We start from the raw sequence: 21,221 nt of genomic DNA on the forward strand, positions 1-21,221 counted from the left end.
CAAACTGACTGGCAAACAAATTTATTAAATATATGACATTTCATGTGCTACAATTAATTAAGACTATATTTTAACCTGTTTATTTGAAAATGCATATGTGAAGGCAACATAGAACCGAACCTAAAGGCTTATTGAGGATAAAAACACAAAAACATACAAAATGCACAGAAGTCACATGTAGTGTAAGTACGTCACAATTTTATTGTAATCCGTATGACATAATTGCAATTTTTTCATGTGCCAGTGTTTGACATTAAACTTTTGCCATTTGTGAAAAATATAATTTCTTATAGAGATAGATCTTAATTTTCATTATATTAATTCTCAAGTATTAGAATCAAAGGAATTCATTCGTCAACATTACTCAACCCATTGTCAGCCTATAGCCTATTTGACACAGCCTAAAGAAGTTCTCAGAAAGCTCTATATTCATACATATCACCTTTACTTTACATGTCAGCCACAACAAATCACACAAATGGTATATGTGCAGGTTTTTAGCTTACAATGTGTATGAAAATGTCAATACATTTCTGAACTTGTACATTTAAAAAATCCAAAGGCCAATAAACAATGTTATACTTTTGCAGTGGTAACAAAATGGCACACAATCTGCAAACTATACCACAGCCCAGTCGTCCTACTTACACTGCTCCCACACTGACCTAATCATATCCCAGTCAAAAGCATTTCCATTATCTTCAGTGACAATATTTGTGAATTAATTTCATATAATTTAAGTGGGGCATACACAGTGTGATTGTTTTCATTTGTAAACAAAATTCATTCTTGCTTTTTGAGAGCATTTACAATATTTATGTTTTGCACACGACTGATGTCTGACAGTCTTGTGGTGGGGGAAGCCCTTTACATGCAGCCTAGCCCCTGTTTCTTCATCACTTTCGGATGCTGGGATATCCACTTGAATGAGATTGCTGGGGTAGAATAGGAGTTGACAAAGTGTCTAATTGCACAGTGCATCTACTTCTCTTGCTCAACAATCTTAGCTTCATTCATGTACTTGTCGATCAAGTGTAGTGGCACTCCACGATGCATGAGCTCATAAAAGGTGAATCCTCCTGCAAACAATGGACAGATCATCATAAAACAAATTTTGGAGAGGGAGTTGGGAAGAAGAATAAGAAAAAAGAAAAGAAAAACTAGATAATAGGACAAACTCGATGCATAAAATCGCACAAACTCAAGACTGAAGATGCACACAATTGCTAAATCAAATCGTGTCCTAATTCCGAACAATATGACATGTAGCCACATGGTTATAAATACTTGAGACATAAATACTGTCAATGTATGTGTATACTACCGTTTTGTTTAGTTCAGATACAATAATATTGCGTAAAATCTCTATTTTTGTTTCACCATTATACTTAATGGGTAGGGAAAATGGAATTGGGACACAGTTTGTAGAACTATGGCAAATTATGAGATATTGCTGCTTTAACTAATATGCAATGCAAAGCAATTGAAGAGGGCAAATCTATAAAAAAAAAAAAAAGCACCATTATTTGATCACAACAAGCAAACTCTGAATGGAGATATGACTTATCAACATTCACAACTGATTGATAAGTTTGCAAATAAGGGGAAGTGTGGTGTTAGCTCATCATGTATTTATAAAGCAAAAACTTTGCGGCTGCTTTTGTGCATAAGAAAATGTTAGCGGTTGAACAGACTTACCTTAGGAGTGCCACAAAATACATGAGGTAGTCTCTGATATCCACACTATAGAAGTTTAGTTTCCAAAGGTTCCAGAAGTGTTAGCGGCTAGTGAGGAGCTGTGCTAAATATGTTTCATGCACATTTTATTATTAGTAAGATTATACTAAGATCTTATGTCTCATTTCAAGACCATTTGCGCTGAATACGCTGCCACCAACCAGGGAAAGTGAAGTTATATTCTGATTGAAAAATGCATAATGAATGACATAAGCTTCATATGCCCGGACCATATGAAAGCTTACCTTATATGAGAACATACATTCACAATTCTTGAGTTTGGACTGGGGGAGAAAGAAGAGAAGAGGGGTTAACAAAATGTTTACATGGTGTTATATGTGTGCACCAGGGAGTCTACTGAGTTACTGAACTCTTTAAATGAGGAGTTACTGTGCACAGACATTACAGTCATTTGAAATGGAGTCATTGCAATTAACAGTAGACACATGGACACCACAGGTTATGTCTATGGAGGAGTGACTCAAATATTCAGTATGTGGTGTGTAGTCATGATGGACAAGATGACTGGATGGGCTGGAAAACGGAGGGATAAACCTGCAGTGGTAAAGGTCCTCCAGAGATTATGTTCACTTCACACACGAACAAATTACTGATGACACATATGTGCAATAGTGCTCAATACTTACGGAAGCACAGCTTGCAGTGTATGTCCACGTCATTGGTTTACTACTGCATGACTTATTAAGACCTGCTTTCCCAAACTAGTCTTGTATGGCTACTCATCATATGGTCTTTACAATAGTTAAAAAGTACTAAGTACAGTATTTAGCTTTTTAACATGTGCCTGTGCATTGTCTCCAGATACAGTAAGCATGATAAAATCATGTACTCATAATTGTGCAGATGTCTTGACACATTATATAATTGGATTTTTTTTCTCTGCTTTGACATGGGCATTGAAGGAAGAGCAACAAACTGTAATATCCCTTTTTAACCATTAGGAGTGCCTGCTACTCCCAGTACCTTAAAATACCTTATATTTATGTGAATGAAGCAACTAATCTGTAACATTAAGTCAAAACTAGAAAAAAGGATTTGGGAAACCAGTCTCAGTAATAGATGACAATGACTGAAACTGAACCAGTTTTTGAGTTTGCACTGACCTTTGACCTCCAGTTTGCAGTCAACCTGCGCCTCTCCAAGGTCATTGATGGCCTTACAAGTGTACATCCCGCCATCATAGGGACTGGGCTTCCTGATCTCCAGTGTGCAGACGCCTTGGTTACTGAACATACGGTAGCGAGGATCGTCTAGGATGGTAATTTTATTCTTCATCCAGATCACTTTGGGCTATAGTTAAAGATATTTTTAAAAGTATTCATTATATCATTACTAAAATATGAATCCCAATCCCAATCCCCATTGATGATTATATAGGTAGATTACATAGGTAATAAATAATACGCAATTTATTATTTTACTGATTTTTTTTTTTTTTTATGATGTTACCTGGGTTTACCTGGAGGTCTACACAGCACACCACCTACCCTTGGGTTGGCACGGACACTACAGTTTAGAGTGGCATTGTATCCGGCGATGGCAAACGTGTTGATCAGCGGCTGGGTAAACTTGGGTGCCTCCTTGAAGTCACGGTCGCTATACTCGGGAATTTTGAGCTGCATGCCTGTGGGGGGAAGGGTAAAGGAGTGGGGTTGTGCATGATACTGGCGCTGAGCTGTATCATGTGGGAATCTCCCTTTGTGATGAGGGAAAGACAATGATTTGTGTTCATTCATTATCAGCCAAGATTGCAACATCATTGTTTAAGGGCCTGTCAGTCATTGCTTGACACTCACTGCGGGGTGGAAAACATCACTGACAGTACCTTCAAACCAGCTGTAAAAGACTTAATATTTAAAACATGAAATAACAAATACATATTAAACAAATATTGCTTCCCTCAATTACTTTGAAAGTAATAAAAGCCTTACATCACAATTAACACATTGAGAAAAAAGGAAAGAAGGGGGTAACATGAAGGGATGCATCTCAAAACATGAGTCAAAATATCAATGCGATTTTGGATCAAAAAATAAATAAATCCTCTATTATTGTTATGCTAATTATCAATAAACATAACATTTTATTAAATTACACCGGTCTTCTCTGTTTGGATATAGCAGTTAGGCCTTTATGGAGCAGTTTTCTTATTGTATCAAAAATATAGCCCCATGTATTGTATTGTGAAAGTCGTAGAGAATTATTTGATCTCATATTGAGTACTGTTGCATCCCCAGTAACATGCAACAAAAATGAGACCAGCTGGTTCTATATTATTAAAGAGCTGTACCTTCTTTCATAATGAGCGCACTCTTTTTTGTTTGAGTAGCAGATTCGCTCAGGCCGCACATGTTCTCAGAGAAGACCCTGAAGTAATACTCATTACCAACCACAAGCTCTGTGATGGTAATACAGGTGCGATGGTAATGCTCGATGCATGTGTACCACTCCTGTGAGGCAAAAACAGTCTCTATAAGCCAACTGAGTTTATTTTTTTGAAAATATTTAAATTTTACCATAGTTTTTGTGTCTGCTTTTTGAATAGTATAGCCAGTTATTGGTGCATTTCCATTGTCTTTTGGTGGTGTCCACATGAGAGCTACATTTCCTCCCCAGACATCTTCAATTATCACAGACTGAGGCGGTCCAGGTAGGTCTAGAAATCAGTAAAGCGAATGTAAGTAGACAATATTTAAATATAAATACTTTTTTTTAAATAAACAATTAAGACTGATTTTGATAAAGGCAGTTTCAGTTCCTCACCTACTATCTGTATGTCAATGATAGCTGTGTCCACATGATTTTCAACCTGCACTTTCATATCGTACTTCCCAGAGTGGCTGCGCTCCGCTTTGCGGATGAAGATGATGCTATCACTGTCAGTGTTGCGAATGCTGACATGAGTTGGCTCAATGGGCTTGCCTTCCTTTAGCCAGGTGACCTTTGGCCTGGGTTTACCCTAAGAAGCCATTTAAGTTTGTTACGGTAGTTGATCTGAATTATTGTGAAGATATGGTATGAGCATTACCATAAATGGAACAACAAGGTTAACTGCCTCTCCGACCCTGCGGGTGTATGTTTGTTTCAGGTGGCGTGGCACACGGATTTTTGGTGGTTCTTAAAAAGGATAACGTAAAAATTTATCAATTTTGTGATATACATATTTTCTAAAATGTAATTATCTAAATAATATTAATTATCATCAAAGATAACAAACTTACCAATAACCTCTTTGACCAGTATAGAGTGCTGAATGGTTTTCGGCGCACTAGCCCCAGCTTTATTGATGGCCTTAACACGTACTAAGATTTTAGACTCTGGTTTTAACCCTGTGATGGTGTACTTGGTCTTCTCTATCAGTTCTGAATTTGCAGCAATCCACTCATCAGCTGTAGAGGAAATATTACAGAATATTATATTTGTGTATGAGTCTACCTCCATTTAACAATATCAATTTTTTTTCAACATGGCTTATGTAGATATTAGTTATAATAATAATATAAATACACATATAAATATGTTTTAATATAGGTCCCATTTCAAAAGATTATTCTTACTTCCTTCCAAGCAGTACTCCACTAAATATCCATCCAGACCAGCGGCTCCAATGGTTTCAGGTGGGCGCCATTTCAGAGTGACTGAGTTATCAGTGACATCATCAACCACCAGCATAGTGGGTTCACTGGTTACAGCTGGAAATAAGAGAATGATTTGAATCTTTTAGGAGTCATACCTACAACTTCTCAGTTTTTTGTCATGTCATGAACACATGAAAAAGTTGTGAATCTTTCTCGCTGGTATGTCACTGTGTCAGATCTCATTAGTCCAACCTATTGTCTATTCCAGTGTTCTGAATCATATTTAACTCCTATTGGAGCCTCTGGCAGACCTGTTCTTCTAAACCTCTAATCCACAGATGATTTGGCAGCCATTATAAAGACATATTTAATATCCCCTAAAGCTCCAGTCTGCCTAGTAGAGGTCACAGTCAGAATGTTTGGGATGGTGCGGTATGCTGATGAACAGCTGTGTCGCTGGGGCTCCAAGGGCAGATCACACATGCAGCCAGCCATCATTAAGAATGGAAATCTGCACATTCTTGTAAAACAAAAGCTACAGTAGACAAGCAGTCTGGGGCATTATATAGAGCATTTTCTCAGAACATCAGCAGCTTAAAATATCAATGATTAGACAGCTAAGCCTTTTCAAACCTTTGCTTACCCAGGGGAATAAAAGCTTTTGATGGCTCACTAGGCTTGGATATGCCTATGGCATTGACTGCAAAGACTCTCACTTCATAAGGCACGCCCTCAATCATCTTCTTAGGCTCAAAACATGTTTCTTTGATCAGGTCGAAATTTAGTCTCATCCATCTTGAGCTCTGTTTCTTCTTTCTTTCAATGAAGTAGCCTTTGGATACAATAAAATAAAAAGCACATTAGTTGCCTCTTAATGGTACCAACTGTTATCGCCAATAGGCTACAGTATTATTACCTAATATAGGCGAACTCCCGTCATACTTGGGAGCTTCCCATGTCATCGAGCACCAATCGCCACCCACAACTGGGACCAATGGAGCATCAGGGGCATCAGGTATGTCTGCGGACGAGAACCATCCATGAATTGTGTATGTTACTAAATGTATCTTTACCCAGATAACATTTTTTTATCTATATCTATCTATCTATAAACACACAAATACATACACATATATACACACACAGACACACCCCCACACCCCCGCACACCCACACACACACACCCCACACTCCCACACACACCACACACACACACACACACACACACACACATATATATATATAATATACTGCTGACATGCTCAGCAAATGTCTCAGATAGTGGAGTGCAGAGGAAGAGGTGCTGGAGGTACCATCATGGGAGGACAAGCACCTGCATCAGATGTACCACAGGCTGTGACTGATATTAAGAAACCCTACCAATGGCTTGAGAGAGCTGGTCTGAAGGACAGCACAGAGGCACTCATCCTGGCTGCACAGGAGATCTACACCAGACAAGACCCAAGGTGTAGTCTGTGCAAAGAGGCCCCTGAGACAATCCAGCACATAACTACAGGGTGTAAGATGCTGGCAGCGAAAGCATACATGGAGTGGCAAAATGAAGTGGTGGGCATAGTGTACAGAAACATCTGGGCAGAGTATGGACTGGAGACCCCAAGGTCAAGGTGGGAAACACCTCCAAAGGTAGTGGAGAATGATCGAGCCAAGATTTTGTGGGACTTCCAGATACAGACTGAATGGTGTTGGCAAACCAGTCGGACATAGTGGTGGTAGATAAACAACAGAGCAAAGCCGTTGTGATGGATATTGCAGTACCAAGTGATGGGAACATCAGGAAAAAGGAACATGAGAAACTAGAGAAATACCAGAGAAAGACAAGCTGGAGAAGGCCTAGAAGGTGATGGCATTAGTTGTGTCAGCGCAGAAAAGTGCAGAACTAAGAACAGCAAAGATACTGCGCAGAAGCGCGGAAAAGAGGATGAGACCTCCGGCAGAGGGTGAGGATGAGATTTTCATATAATGATTGCTTCAATGATGAATTGAATTGAAGCAAATACAGTGTTTTGACCCATATCCAACAATTATGGGTATACAGTCTGTTGAGAGTCACATACAGTACTGTCACATACATTTTGTCTTCTTTGACGAAAAACAAGCTGGCAATGCGAAGCTTGGTGCATGTTGGACTCCAGGGCTGCCCTTTGTCATCGGTTCTTTTCCTTGCTTTTATGGACGGAATTTCTAGGAGCAGTCAGGAGTCGCAGGGGACCACAGGATTGCATCTCTGCTGTTTGGAGATGATGATGGCTCCATCGAACTAGGACCTGCAACATGCACTGGGGCGGGTTGCAGTCAAATCTGAAGCAGCTGGGATGAGAATCACCTCCAGGCCATGGTTCCCGACCGGAAAAAGATGGCTTGCTCTCTCCAGGTGGGTGGAGAGTCCATGCATGCAGTGGCTGATGTCAAGTATCTCGGGGTCTTGTTCACGAGTGAGGGGAGGATGGAGCATGAGATTGACAGGCGGATCGGTGCAGCGTCTGTAGTGATGCAGTTGCTGTATTGGACTGTTGTGGTGAAGAAGGAGCTGAGTCAAAAGGCGACGCTCTCAATTTGCCGGTCAATCTACGTCCCTAGCCACTCCTAAGGTCATGAGTTTTGGGTAATGACAAGAACAAGATCGCGGATACAAGCAGTTGAAATGAGTTTTCTCTGCAGGGTGGCTGGGCACTCCCTTAAAAATAGAGTGAGGGGCTCAGTCACACGGCAGGAGCTTGGAGTAGAGCCGCTGCTCCTCCATGTCCCTTGGAGCCAGCTAAGGCTCTATTCCAGACATCTATTCCAGATACCTCCTGGATGCCTCCCTCGAGAGGTGTTCTGGGCATGTCCCACCGGAAGGAGACCCCATTGAAGACCCAGGACACGCTAGAGAGACTATGTCTCTTGGCTGGCCTGGGAAAACCTTGGGATCCTCCTGGAAGAGTTGAAGGAAGTGTGTCTGGAGAGCGAAGTATGCCCTCCCCCCCGTGAGACCCGGCCCCGGATAAAGCAGAAGAAAATGGATGGATGGTTGGATGGAAAAACAAGCTGCTTGGGCTTTTATATAATAGAACATAATGGTATTTTACCAACAACTTTGATCTTGACACTGGCAGTAGCCTCCCCAGCTTCATTCTGCAGAACTATCTTGTAGTTTCCAGTGTCGTCGCGCTCAGTGACATCAATTGTCAAACTGGTCTGGTCTCCATAAGTCTCTGCCCTAACACGATGACCAGACTCAAGAATGACCTATGTTATCAAAGAAGACAGATTTAAACAAAACTGAAAATGTTTTTCAGAAAAAAACAGACAAGGCCTCACCCTTTCACCCTTCATCCACACCACCCTGGGAGCTGGTTCACCACTGATGGGAATCTCCAGTCGAAGTTTGTTTCCTGCAACAATTACCACCGTGTTGTCTGGAAAATTCAAACTGTCCAGATGAACTTTTGGTGGGTCTGAAAAAAAAAACAGAAATGAGATGTAGTTGCAATTCCAGGACATATTTCTGTATTATTAGAAAGAAAAACATTTGTGACTGTACCAATGATGTGAACTTTGGCAGAAAGGCTTTGAGAATATCCCTCAGGCACAAAGGTGTAATCTCCAGCATCATGTAAGGAGCAAGATTCAATTTCCAGTCGATGGATTCTGAGAAGAAAAAAGTAAAACATAAAAAAACATGACTTCATGCAAAAGAGATTTTTTCTGTAATATTATTTACTTGTTCCTGTGAATAATGTTGATGCGGTCATTGGGCTGTATCAGTTGTCCATTTCTGTACCAGCGGCCAGGTACATTGCCCGGATAAATCTCACAATGCAACTTAATTGGCTGCCCCAGCCTTACGGTTATATCCTGCAGATCCTGGAAGATCTTAAGGGGTTTCACTGTAATAAAAACACACAAAATATAGTTAAGAATTTGTTACAACTTGTAAATATAAAATATAAATAAAATAGATGTTACTTACGGTCAACCTGTACATGACACTCAGAAGTGCCCCCACTGGCCATGACAGAGTATGTCCCTGTATCCTCCCTGGAGGCATCATCAATCACCAGATAGTGTTTAGTGCCTTCACACTTAACTCGATATCGGGAACGCACTCCTGTTGGGACCTCAACACCATTCTTCATCCTGATAATAACAGAGTATGTAATTTGCAAAAAAATCAAATATCACATGGTTCCAGTTCACAGATTCTACTATCTTCAGAATAAATCCCATAAATAAAGTCTTTAAAGTGATTTTTGTAAGTACCCAACTGTCCATCTGTCTCACCATTTCACCTGAGCACCTTCCTCTGACACCTCACACTCCAGTTCAATTCGCTCATTCACAGTAGTCTTCACAGGATCAAGACTTTTTATGATCTTAACTGGCAGCTCTAAAAAAAAAGAAAAAAGAAAAAAAGAGACAAGTCATTTTCATTTATTGTATTCATTCAAACGTTGCCTGCCGAGAAAGCACAGACTTATCATTTATAAGTCATGTTTTATTATTCATAATTTAAAAGCTACAATAGTTTGCAGAATGAGCTCCCATAACATTCAAAAGAGGAATGTTTATTTGTTTTTTCAATTATCATATTTTGTGATTGATCAATAATAGTAATCACCATTAAAATTTAACTTGATTTAATTTGATTGAATGCATAGCTTTGCTTTACATGTACATGGCAATAATCACAGTTAAAAGTTTAATACCTTTCACAAAGAGCTCAGTAGTACACTTCTCATCTCCTGCAGCCACAGAATAGGCTGCATCATCATTCATGGTGCAGTTGTTGATGACCATAATCCTCTGTGTGCCTTTATGCTCAAAGATATACCTAAAATTCATGTAATTATGAGTGCACCCATAACACAATTAGAAAATATTTATATAAAATTGTAATTAGGTTAGTCATATGGAATGAATTACTAAAGGTCATAACAAAATATATGAGACAAACATGGAAATGGAAATATACTGATGGACTTACTTCCTTTGACTTTAAGTCAGCAGGGAGCCACAACGTGCCAGGTCACAGAGAACAGGAAGTAATTATGGCAGATAGGAAGGAGCACCATGATATATGATAAATAAACAAAAAGACAAACACATCATGCCTGGAGGGGTACAGTATGAATGTGGTTAACAACAACAAAAGCAGAACCCTGAATAAAAGAGGGCCAGACCAGAAAACAGTAGAAACCTCCCAGATGGCTTTAGCACTGCATGAGTTTGAACAGGGTGTGGCAGACGGTGATGGTGTCTAATACTTATATAGATGGCCTCTTAAATTATAGTTTTTACAGAGTTCTAATATAATAAAGGCATTTAAAGTTTGACCATGAAGTGAAACCAAAATCACTGATGGTTTACCACTACCAGAAGTGTGCTGCTTCAATTTTTTTTTAATGATATAGGTAAATCATGAAGGTGTAACACCTCATTTTAAGCCACAGTTCATAACTAATGTCACTGAATTCATTGACTGATGTTGCTAAATTTATCCACCACCATTTTGTCACCCACTGTCACAAAGCCAAGCCTGGTTAAAGACCTGTAAAGAAGGTAATACCTTTTCCTATGCAAAAGAGGACATAAAGTAAACATTATGAAAGTATAAACCCAGCATCAACTGGTTATCAACCACCAATGATTCACAGTGCAATTAATAGATTAAATAGGATGTGTGGCTTCAGTGCTGAAGAACAGTTTGAAGGCTAATATATAATACATATGTAAAACATTCATGTTTACATTAGCTTTGTTTACATGTGAACCATTGTCTTTTAGAAACAAAATGAAACATTTAATGGCAGTGCAAGATCATTGCCTTTTCTCCATAAATGAATGACATTTTATTAAAATGTTCATTCATTTGCGTTGTGTTGAGTGAGAGACATATTGACACTATGTCACATACTTGGGAGTTGGTCTGATTTCTTGTCCATTCTTGTACCACTTCAGATCCACCGTGGGGTCAGCCAAATCCACCACAAGGCGGATCTTCCCTCCTTTATCTACCTGATAGGCTGGTTCCAACTTCTTTGCAAATGCTAAAATACATAAAAAAGGAAAGTTATGGAAGAGAAAAGTCAATAGGTAGAAATTATATAAAACATGTACCTTCACTCTTCTTCTCCTCTTTGGGTATTTTCTTCATCCTCCGTAGCAGACCCCTAAGATCTGTGATGCCATACATGAATGCAATCTTCTCATACTCATCGGGCCGCGCATTTTTTAAGATCTCCCAAACGTCTACCTCTGGGGTGTCGTCTTGCTGTTTAGGCTCCCTGGTGGTCCCAAATAAGGTCAGAGTGTGAGCGCAAGAGCAATTACATTTTTTTGCGACGTGTCCTGTGGAACTATTCTGCAATATTTAAAAATTGTAATATAGTAATTAAAATATAAATTAATAGTTTTGTTCCTCAGGACATGTCACACAAAGAGATGGGCATGGAAAGCGGTCTTTGATCAAAATATGAGGAAAATATGTTTGAAGTGGGTTAATTTTTTTTGCTTGTTTTAATGCCTCTCCAGCATGAATATTTAATGAAACAGACCCACTGTGGTATTCTGGTTAGGACAGACAAGTATATGGGACATAAATAAACATTTGGTTGCTGAGGTTTATTGATTGATACAGCATGCGTCTGTGCATGAAAGGAAGGCATGATGGGTCAGCTCTCTTAAATTTAAGGTCGGTCTTTGTGTAGCTGACAAGAACATATCATTGCACACATGAGCAGATACCATTTTTTGGTGCAATTTAACACATCGTTATACAGGAAGTGTGTGTAATTAAATGTAGCATGCAGGGACAGAAATAATAACCTGCAATAAATATTTGAAATGAAAAAATGACATGTCTTTTAAGCTCTTGAAGCTGGCCCATCCCTTTGTTTGTTGTTGGTTGAGTGATCACTTCAGAAATGCTCTGACAGTGTTAGATGGAATTATCCATAAACTACATTAGTCATATCAAAGTTATGAAAATGAGGACAGATCGTGCACAACACAATTGGTTTAAAAACATTCAGCTCTTTAAAATTAGACATTTTCCCAAATGTCTAAATGGTTGAAGGCTGAAAAGCACAAAGCTAACTTAGTTCTGACTTGATGTGTTTCATTTGTTTATTTTCAGGCAATTGTCAAGAAGCTGAAAAACAAACAGGTTTGTCTTATACATTTCTAAAGTGAAATAATAATGACAAAGTAGCAGTAACACTATTTAACAGCATCATTCCTTGGGGTCCTTCCATCTCAGTAGTGATTCAAAATGGTGCACTCTGTGTCATACATGTTTTGAACTACATAATCCAATGAAGTTCATTCAGCATTTATGACACAAGTCCATTTGCATCATTTCTGGTGGAGGGCAAACCAAGTAGGAATGCTGTATCCAAATGAAGTGTTACCGTACTACAGGAGGCCAACACTCTTGCGTGTCCGATTGCTACAGCTACATTATGTCATGCTGGGGACTCTACAGGATTACTCACCGCAGTAAGGTCTAATAGCTTAAATACTTATGGTTTTCACTCTACTAACCTTTGATGTCTGAATGTGTAGGGGAGAAGAAGAAACAAGCCCAAAGTAAATGTATAATTAAGGGGTTAAACTTTCTCTGTCGTCAGTTAAACCTTACAGTAAACCTATTGGGCCATTACAAAATGTGGTTCTGCAGAAAGGCATTGTCTTTAGACCATTACAATAATATACATGGTTAAAAAACTACCTGATATTTAAGGATAAAAAAAAACCATTGGTTGTGTATTGTATTTAGGACAAAATAACAAAAACACAAACAACAAAATAGCTGAAAAATAAGAATCCACTCAGAGCTGGCTGTGATTCTCACCTATGTTTAAGAAGACCACTAAAGTCAAGCTCTCCTGCATCTTCTTGTCCTTCACTGCTGTTGTTAACAAGAAGAGATTAATGAAGACTTAATCAGAGACACATACAGGCACTACAAAACAATGTCTAAAGAACAGCACAAAGCACCCGCTCTGAGATCAACTGTACATTAGCTTGTGAGGCTAACACAGTTGGGGCTTGCACAAAACTGCAACTGTCTTTTCAGGCTGAAACTGTGAGTTGTGTAAGACTCAGAGCGCTCCCAGTCACATTTTTACACAGTGTTTCTGCAATGTTCAGTCAACATTACTTTACATAAACATTGTGCTAATGTTGCCAAACTGGGATGCTTTGCATTGTTTTAAATGCACATTGTTTGATGGTAGATCTGAAAAGCAAGAGATGGCCTTTCATTAAAATATATTAGGTTGACTGGATGGCTTGATTTATATAGCTCCAACTACTTTCTTCAGTTTAATAACACAATAAATTGTACATCATACCCTTTGTCTTTATAAAATTGAGAAGGGCTATTCAGTTATCATTAGCTTTAGGCTTTAGGAATTTTATTTTACCTCCTTTTAAAAGCTGAGCGAATGTCAATGTTTTGGGAGCTCTGTTCAGTTTCTGCAAAAGAAACACATGTGAATAGGAGTGAGGGAGGTCAATATCTCACTGCCTTTAATGCACTTGACCAACCTTTAATCTCCAAGTCAAAAGAGCAGCTGTCAAACTTGTCCTTGTAAGTGACTTCACACCTATAGTTTCCAGCATAGTTCTCTTTGGCTTTTATGATGTGCATCTCAAATGTGTGTACCTGTCAACAATATCTGATTAAGTTGAACCAACACCCACATAGGTGATTTCTGTGGTGTACCTTTGTAAGCCTGTCAAAGGTTTCTTTCAGCTGTAAATGCTTTCCTGTCTTGCTGGCGAGATCCATCCATTTTCCCTTGAACCACTTTATAGTTGGCTTCCGGAGAAGATCTTTCGCTTCCACTTTAGCAACAAAGGTAATGTCTCCTCCTTTAGATGGATGTAATATGTTGTCAGGAGATAAAAGTATTAGTGTGTACATTGTAGTGTACATTGTATGTAACCATTTCTTCTGCTACTCACCCACAGGCACAGTGCCACTCTGTGGTTTCTCTATGAGCAGAGTGGACAAAGGAGGGGTGTCGATGGGCTTTTCAAGTTCCTCTGGGGCCTGGCCATCTCCCAAAGACCACACTGCTCAGTTAGAAAGAAAGAAAAAAAAAAAAGACTCAACATTGTACAAAATATCAATTAAAATAGTCAACCCACCTTTGCCATTTTTCTGCAAATGTTATCAAAGATAATTCAATCAACAGTTATAAACAATATGACAATACCCCATTTGGTTCATATACATTGAACAGCAGCACCTTTTGTGACATAAAGCCATATAAAAACCAGAATGATTTTGAAAACCTTCAAAATAAAAACACACTTCTTCATCTTCAGCATCACCCATGACATTAAAATACAGCTGGTGTGGTTGTTCCAAGGCGCTCCTGAAATATATACGCTGTTTGACTACCACTTTATTACCTGAGTCCTTTCTCTCCTTTGCTGGCACAGGAACACTATCATCTAAACAAAAAGAGAAATTTACAGCATATTGTAAGAAATATTACTGTAAAGTCCACTAAAGCAAACAAACACTCGTGGGGTTAAACCTTCAAGCGGTTATACCTTCTCATAAATCTAACAATTCTGTTATTACAAATTCAGGTAATGTTTTATTTTATTAAATTTAACAACTACTCCAGAACTATGTTTAGGTTTTTAGGATTCTAGAATGTTTAGACGTCTCCAACCGATGCATGTTAACAGGTTAGAAAATGAAAACTCGGATCTAAATCTGGTTTAGGTCTAGACACACGTTTTGTTGTTTCAGGCGTAGCTCAGTTTGTTGATAAGTACTGAAACAGTGCCAGGATTTAACAGAGGGCTCTTACTAGGCAGATCAATGGACACTTTCTTGACTGAACTGGCATCTTCTGTGAAGAAAGCAAAATCATCATTGATGTTAATCACGATAACTTGAGTATTTAAGAGAAGAAGGATAGGATTAGCCGAGCATATATGCTGTTTCAAATGCAAATTATTGCACTGAATATTTTTTTATTAGATTTTCCTGTTAACTAAAACTATTCACATCAAGGCTTGAGAACGACAAAGATGTTAAGTCTTTACAGAGGCAGGATTGATTTTCATTCAAATTTGTTGAAATTGTCAGCAAAATTATTCCTCCAGCCCTGAAAACTTAATAGATAATATTTTAGAGAAACACCTTTAGGAAATCTGTAAAAAGATTATTAGAGGTGGGCAAGCAGGACAAAATCAGCACACAATTATTCACAAAATAAATATCATTGTATGTATTTTGCACACATATTGTAATATGGAGTGAAATTACTTCCATATCTGTTATAGGCAAGTTACAGTCTTGTTGGCGTGTTTAAATCACACATGCTTTGGATGTATGCCTGAGTGGCGACATACATCAAACCTTAACATTTACCAGAGGAAATTCCGGGGGATGTAGTCTATTACACTAAAAGGAAGAGTACCCCCAGTACTGTTACAAGACACAATAGGAGGTTTTGTATTGGTACCAACCTGCTGGGGATGTTGGGGAGGGGCTAGTGGCTGCAGGAGCATCATCACCTGCAATAAAGGTTTGATTGACAGAGAGACGCACCTAACACGTCCACCATAGCTGACACAGGAATGTGGCCCATTGATCACACATGCGACACACAATCTTCAACATGCAGCCCTCACACAGAAATACTAAGTAAACCATTCAAAAGTTCAAACTCTCACTTCAAAGCTGAATTCAAAGCTATTGGCCATCATAATAACATATTCTTGTGCCTAATATTTCACACACATGTTTTGCACATGTACACAGATGTGTGGGAGACACCAATAACTGGTTTAATTAAACCTAATTAAAGCCTAATGTGGGTAAAAACAACCCTTGAGCAGAAGCTAAATCAATCTTTCACCTTGAAAAATGAGTTTGGTATATGATTTGCTTTAAGTAACAGGGAAAAAGGTCATATATGTTTTTATATGTTTGCATTTTTTTATGAAACCCAAGCCAAATTAGTGTTATACAGTTCACCAAGGTTCCTAATAGGGGTGAGTGGTTTTAGTGGACAGACATTAAACAAGAATGGAGGGGATATGGTTAAGATGCGGGCCAAGCATAGTTTTTATTGTAGTATTAGAAATCGGTTAAATTAAACATGCGTGTTCAGGAGACACAAGAGACTGATAGTGGTTTACTTACCCATGGGTGGGGGAGAGATAGAACTCTCCTCCTTTACTGCAGAGCCAGGAGCCTCTGCCTCTTTCATCCCCTTCACACCACACTGAGGCTGGTCAGAGCCATTCTCTGTGGGGCTTGGCTCCTGAGCTACAACTAAAGGCTCTGAGGGCTCTGGTTTCCTCTCATCAGTCTCTACTGGCTCTTTCCCCTCTGTTACCGCCTCTGTTATGGTCTCGGTTATGGCCTCTGTTACTGCTTCAGTTACGGCCTCTGTTATGGGCTCTGTACAGCAGACAAAGCGCCAAGCTGGAGCAGCAAGCAGCAAGCAAAAATACTGCAGCATGGCAATACAGTGCTTGCTTTGTGCTTGTATTTAATGACCAGATAGCATTTTTGTTGTATGTCCTTATTACTGTCCTTATTGTTTAGTTTCTTGACAGCTATCTGGTCGTTAAATATACAGAAAAGGGATTTCAGAGGGAAGAATGTACCACCTTGTGTTTGTTTTGTGTGTGTATCTGTGTGTGTGCGTGTGTGGGGGTGCGTGTGTGTGTGTGGGTGTGCATGTGTGTGTGTGTGATAATCAATAACACAAGTGGGTGAAATCTTTCCATCTCAAATGGCATCATATTTAGCGTATCATGCACATGAAAACAAAACACAGTTAGTAGTGACAGCATCATGCCTTGAGACAGCTGAGCCTCCTATCAGGTCACAAAGCACAACTTACTAATTTATTCAATACTGTGTTTCATTTTTGTATAATCCACTGGAAAGTGCATTTTCAGGCTTCAGTGTGGATTAAGAAACATTTGTGACCACAACCACAAAATCCACTCGTGATGTGAGTATGTGCATAGGATGCACCTTCATATAGCGGGCAGTGCCAGTGTTACCCACCTGGGGGCGGTGAGACCTTCAAGGAAATCTCAGGTATAGGCAGGGCATCCTTACTTTCGGAGGGAACACTTTCAGAGGAAACAGTTTCGGGGGCAACCGTTTCTGGGTATGTGACAGATATACAAAATAACTGTGGATGCACCAGCTGCTTGTAATAATCACAGCACCTCAGTATCTCACAGGCATACATTCAGTTAAAATGTTCTATAATCCACAAACTATTGTTGCGCACACAGTGTAGTACCAGGTGTAGTACCTGGTGTAGGTTCTACATCTGTTCATCATTTGTTATTATAACACTACTTTAAGTTTGGTTTGAATATACAACCACCACAACAAAACATATTTGTAAATATAGGGAATCAAATTAGTTGTATCTAAAGAAGTGCTATTGAAAAAAGAAGCTAAATAAAATTAGCTTTACTGTTTTATGATTTTCACTCACTACTAAACACGTGATACTTGTCTTTCTACCATAAAGTCTTTACAAAAACATTCAACATTATAGGCAACACTACACTCTCAAGATGCTGCTGCTCCAAGGTCAAAGCCTAGAGCAGCAGAAGCCCAAAGGCATGCCAACACCTTGCTCACAGGGGACAAGAGAGAGCCAGCTGAATCAACACTTTGGGATCAGTCGACTGGACACGGGAATGTCATAGATGCTGACACTTGGTTGTTGTGGCCCTTCTCTCTGAGCTCAGCAGCCTTCACATTTACACTCCTACAAAGCTGAGTTTACACATTTGCACCAGTTTAACAAGGTGCTCTGTAAAATGCCTAAAAGTGCTGCTGCTTCAATGCAACCTTCTTTCATTGATTATTTAAGTAGACAATACAGTGTAGAGTGTAATAATTCCACTCACCTTCTGGTTGCCCATTTGACATCTCATCTGAAAAAGAGAACAGACATTATAAGTTAAATACAAACACATTGTACCAAAATACTACACTATATGTTCAACAAAAATCCAGAGTATCAAACATTATGTAAATCCACCATTTGAAAAAAACCCAAAAACATACCACTTAAAGTCAAATAATGATAAAAGTATATCAGGTAGATACAGCCTCCCTCACTTTGACAAGTGCATCTCCTTGCTCTCTCTGTGTTTTCTATCTAAACACTGTGCTATGAAATAGGCAAATTTAGCCATAACATATACAGTTTTTCTTTTTCTTTGGGTTTTAACGCTCAAGAGTTCAAAGTGCACTTTAGTGTAGTAGTTTACAAGTTCTAGATATTTCAAAATATTGTGACATTTCAAAAAGGTGTCAGTCAGGTGTCAGTTCTAATCTAATCTATTAGTTATCTTAAATATTTGCCAAGAACTGGAAGTCACCCTCAGTTTTTTCCCCTGTCACTCACTTGATCATGTAATGATTGCCTTTGAACAGTCCAAATTAGACACCTCCACATCACTTAAAAACCATGTAACTGGCTGGTGAAGTGCAGGCTCGCTCCTTCACTGTCTCATCATCATTTAGATAATGAGAGTGGGGAAAGGTTTTGTTTTACCTCTGCGCTCTCCCAGTGCAGCTGACAGGGTGCAGGTATTTTCAGCTGTTGGCCCCACTGGCGTGTAGACAGAGGGGCTCATACAGGCTATGACATGAGGCAAACTGCTTGTGAACTTCCTTTCCCTTTTATAGCTTTCTATTCTTTTTAACAGATTATTGTGTATTAATAGATCTGTTTTCGTACCTTTTATTTTCTCATACCAATCTTTATTTGGGAGTTTGAAACCCTGGATGGCTGAGAATCTATGAATTCATGGTGACAACTTGCTTTCAACAGTTGATTGTATTTTTCTCTAAGTTTGATTTATGATGGGTATTCCTGCTTTTGCGTTCAGGTGAAGACAAAAGCTTCTTTTTCGCTGAATCACTAAACATAGTGCCCAGACAAAAAAGATACAGAGGCCACAAGGTCAGATTTCTGACAGGTGGATGGGTGACCTCTCCATGATCCAGTGAATGCTGCGCTGGGTGCAAGGGGCGGGGAGGCAGAGGATGGAGATGGCAGGAACAAGGCAAGAGGATTAGAAGTGCACTCATTCTGAACTATTCCAGGGACAAGAATCCCATCCCCAAGAGATCCCTGAACAACTCAGCCTCTCTGTCATCTCTGGATGGGCCTTTTTAAGGGCTCAAGAGTGGGGTGACTAAAACAACAGAGGCCTCTTTCTCTTCAGCTGTTCAGGCACATTTAAAGAACAATATGTTTCTTCCTACATTTATTGGCAACTCTGTGCTATCAGTTATTTATGGACTGTGTTTTACCAGACTGGCATCTGCTGCATCTTTATCCCCACTGCATTGTCTCCAGGGATCAGATGTTTATGGCAATGGATGAGGACTCGGGAGACTATGCTGTGCACATAGTCAATGATGCCAACTGGTAATGATGTCCACACTATTTTAGTACCCATTCTGTCAGTGTCAAATGTTAAAATGAGTTTTGCCAGGATGTCTAAGTGTCAAACATATGCAATCTAAATCTCAAATGGTGTTTGTCATGCCTGAGTTACACAAGCATTCTTTGGTGCAAATAACTGGTCGATAAAGATGCTTCCCTTATGCCTGGATCTAATCAAACAGCTTCTGTCAGAAAAACAAACAAACAAATGTCTCAACTTTATATTAGCATTTGTCAATGCCAAAAGAGTTAACCTAACAAGACAGCGAGAGTAATGCCATCACCTATTGACAGACATGGGCAGATTAAACATGAAAGTCGATGAACACTGTAATACAATTCACTAACTGATGAGGTGAGGAGTAGAGGTGCTTAGACCCATGTTAGGAGGTGTTTGAAGAAGCTGGTGGTCTTGGGCTGGCTCTCTAACAAATCCACTCTGTGTTTTTGGCTTGTGATTAGAGAACGAAAGATCAGTCACATGACCTTTATTATCAACCCTTATATAGTTTAACCTTAGACCAGCTCATCCAGAGTGCCTGGTCTGATCCATCTGCACACTGCCAAGCCACTGCTGTCAACATTCCTTCCCTTGGCCCTACCATTGTCTATCCTTGGCATGACTAGCATACAAATCCGCTATCAAGCTCAATGTAACTATAGTATCAGTTCATAAATTAAAATTGTCTATTGCAGGCATCAGTAATACAACACCAAAGTCAAAGTCACTTCTGGAAAATCAGAGGACAAGCCTACTAGAGCCAAAAAAATGATGAAAAATATTATACATACATAATAAAATAGGGATTGAGTTAGATGAATCTAAAAGAGTGTAATTACTTTTCACTCAGTACTAATCTCACAATACTTGTCCTTTACCATAAAAGTTCCTACACAACTCAACATTATAAGCAACGCTGCACTGTCAAGATGCTGTCGTTCCAAGGTCAAAGCTTAGAGCAGCAGAAGACAAAAGGAGTAAGATAAATAGTTTAACTTGTTTAGCCATTAGTTGTATACAGTGTACCCATGGTAGAGATTAAGGTTGCCAGTACCAGTTGGACTGAATTAACGTTCATCTTGAGAGTGAGGTTGTGTGCAAACCCTTCTTGACAGGACTCTTACCTTTCTTTGTAGGTTCTGGCATCTTGAGCCCCTCTTGTCCCCAAAAAGGCACAGAGAAGAATCAGATGTTGTCAGAGCAGCTTCTCTCTTCAGACAATTAGACAAAGTTCCGTATCTTTCCGTTCTGGTGGCAGATGATGATTGTGGGACTGTTGCAGCAGTTCTTCTTGGATCCAGTGGGCCTCAGTGATGTGGGATGGAGTCTGTAAATCTCTGTGGAGGAGGAGGAACAGAGACAGATCAAAAAGGACAGGCTTAAAGGCCTTATATACCGAGGTGCATG

General features: G+C 39.3%; 1 protein-coding gene across 16 annotated transcripts; it reads right to left on the bottom strand.

The window, feature by feature from the left end:
- Positions 1-174: 174 nt before the first annotated feature.
- mybpc1 (myosin binding protein C1) lies at positions 175-21,180 on the bottom strand. 16 transcript variants are annotated; one of them, XM_055231383.1, is made up of 34 exons: positions 20,939-21,165; positions 18,261-18,287; positions 17,395-17,496; positions 16,516-16,776; positions 15,837-15,884; positions 15,173-15,214; positions 14,763-14,804; positions 14,310-14,420; positions 14,068-14,216; positions 13,890-14,007; positions 13,766-13,817; positions 13,192-13,248; positions 11,457-11,623; positions 11,254-11,386; positions 10,324-10,332; positions 10,046-10,170; positions 9,621-9,726; positions 9,310-9,476; positions 9,061-9,226; positions 8,881-8,987; positions 8,658-8,794; positions 8,426-8,585; positions 6,253-6,357; positions 5,980-6,168; positions 5,316-5,450; positions 4,980-5,147; positions 4,787-4,875; positions 4,522-4,717; positions 4,275-4,414; positions 4,049-4,208; positions 3,246-3,382; positions 2,862-3,048; positions 1,983-2,021; positions 175-1,079 (listed from the first exon to the last, which is right to left on the bottom strand). In XM_055231383.1, exons 1-33 carry the CDS (start codon positions 20,958-20,960, stop codon positions 2,002-2,004), a joined length of 3,834 nt encoding a protein of 1,277 aa, XP_055087358.1. In that variant the 5' UTR covers positions 20,961-21,165; the 3' UTR covers positions 175-1,079; positions 1,983-2,001. The 16 variants fall into 16 exon arrangements, with proteins under 16 accessions (XP_055087358.1, XP_033845485.1, XP_055087354.1 ...); XM_033989594.2 differs by lacking the exon at positions 1,983-2,021 and having other exon boundaries at positions 176-1,079; positions 20,939-21,180; XM_055231379.1 differs by lacking the exon at positions 1,983-2,021 and having other exon boundaries at positions 176-1,079; positions 15,173-15,211.
- Between the last annotated feature and the right edge of the window lie 41 nt (positions 21,181-21,221).

This window comes from Periophthalmus magnuspinnatus, chromosome 23 (assembly GCF_009829125.3).
Source record: "Periophthalmus magnuspinnatus isolate fPerMag1 chromosome 23, fPerMag1.2.pri, whole genome shotgun sequence".
NCBI classification, from domain to species: domain Eukaryota; kingdom Metazoa; phylum Chordata; class Actinopteri; order Gobiiformes; family Gobiidae; genus Periophthalmus; species Periophthalmus magnuspinnatus.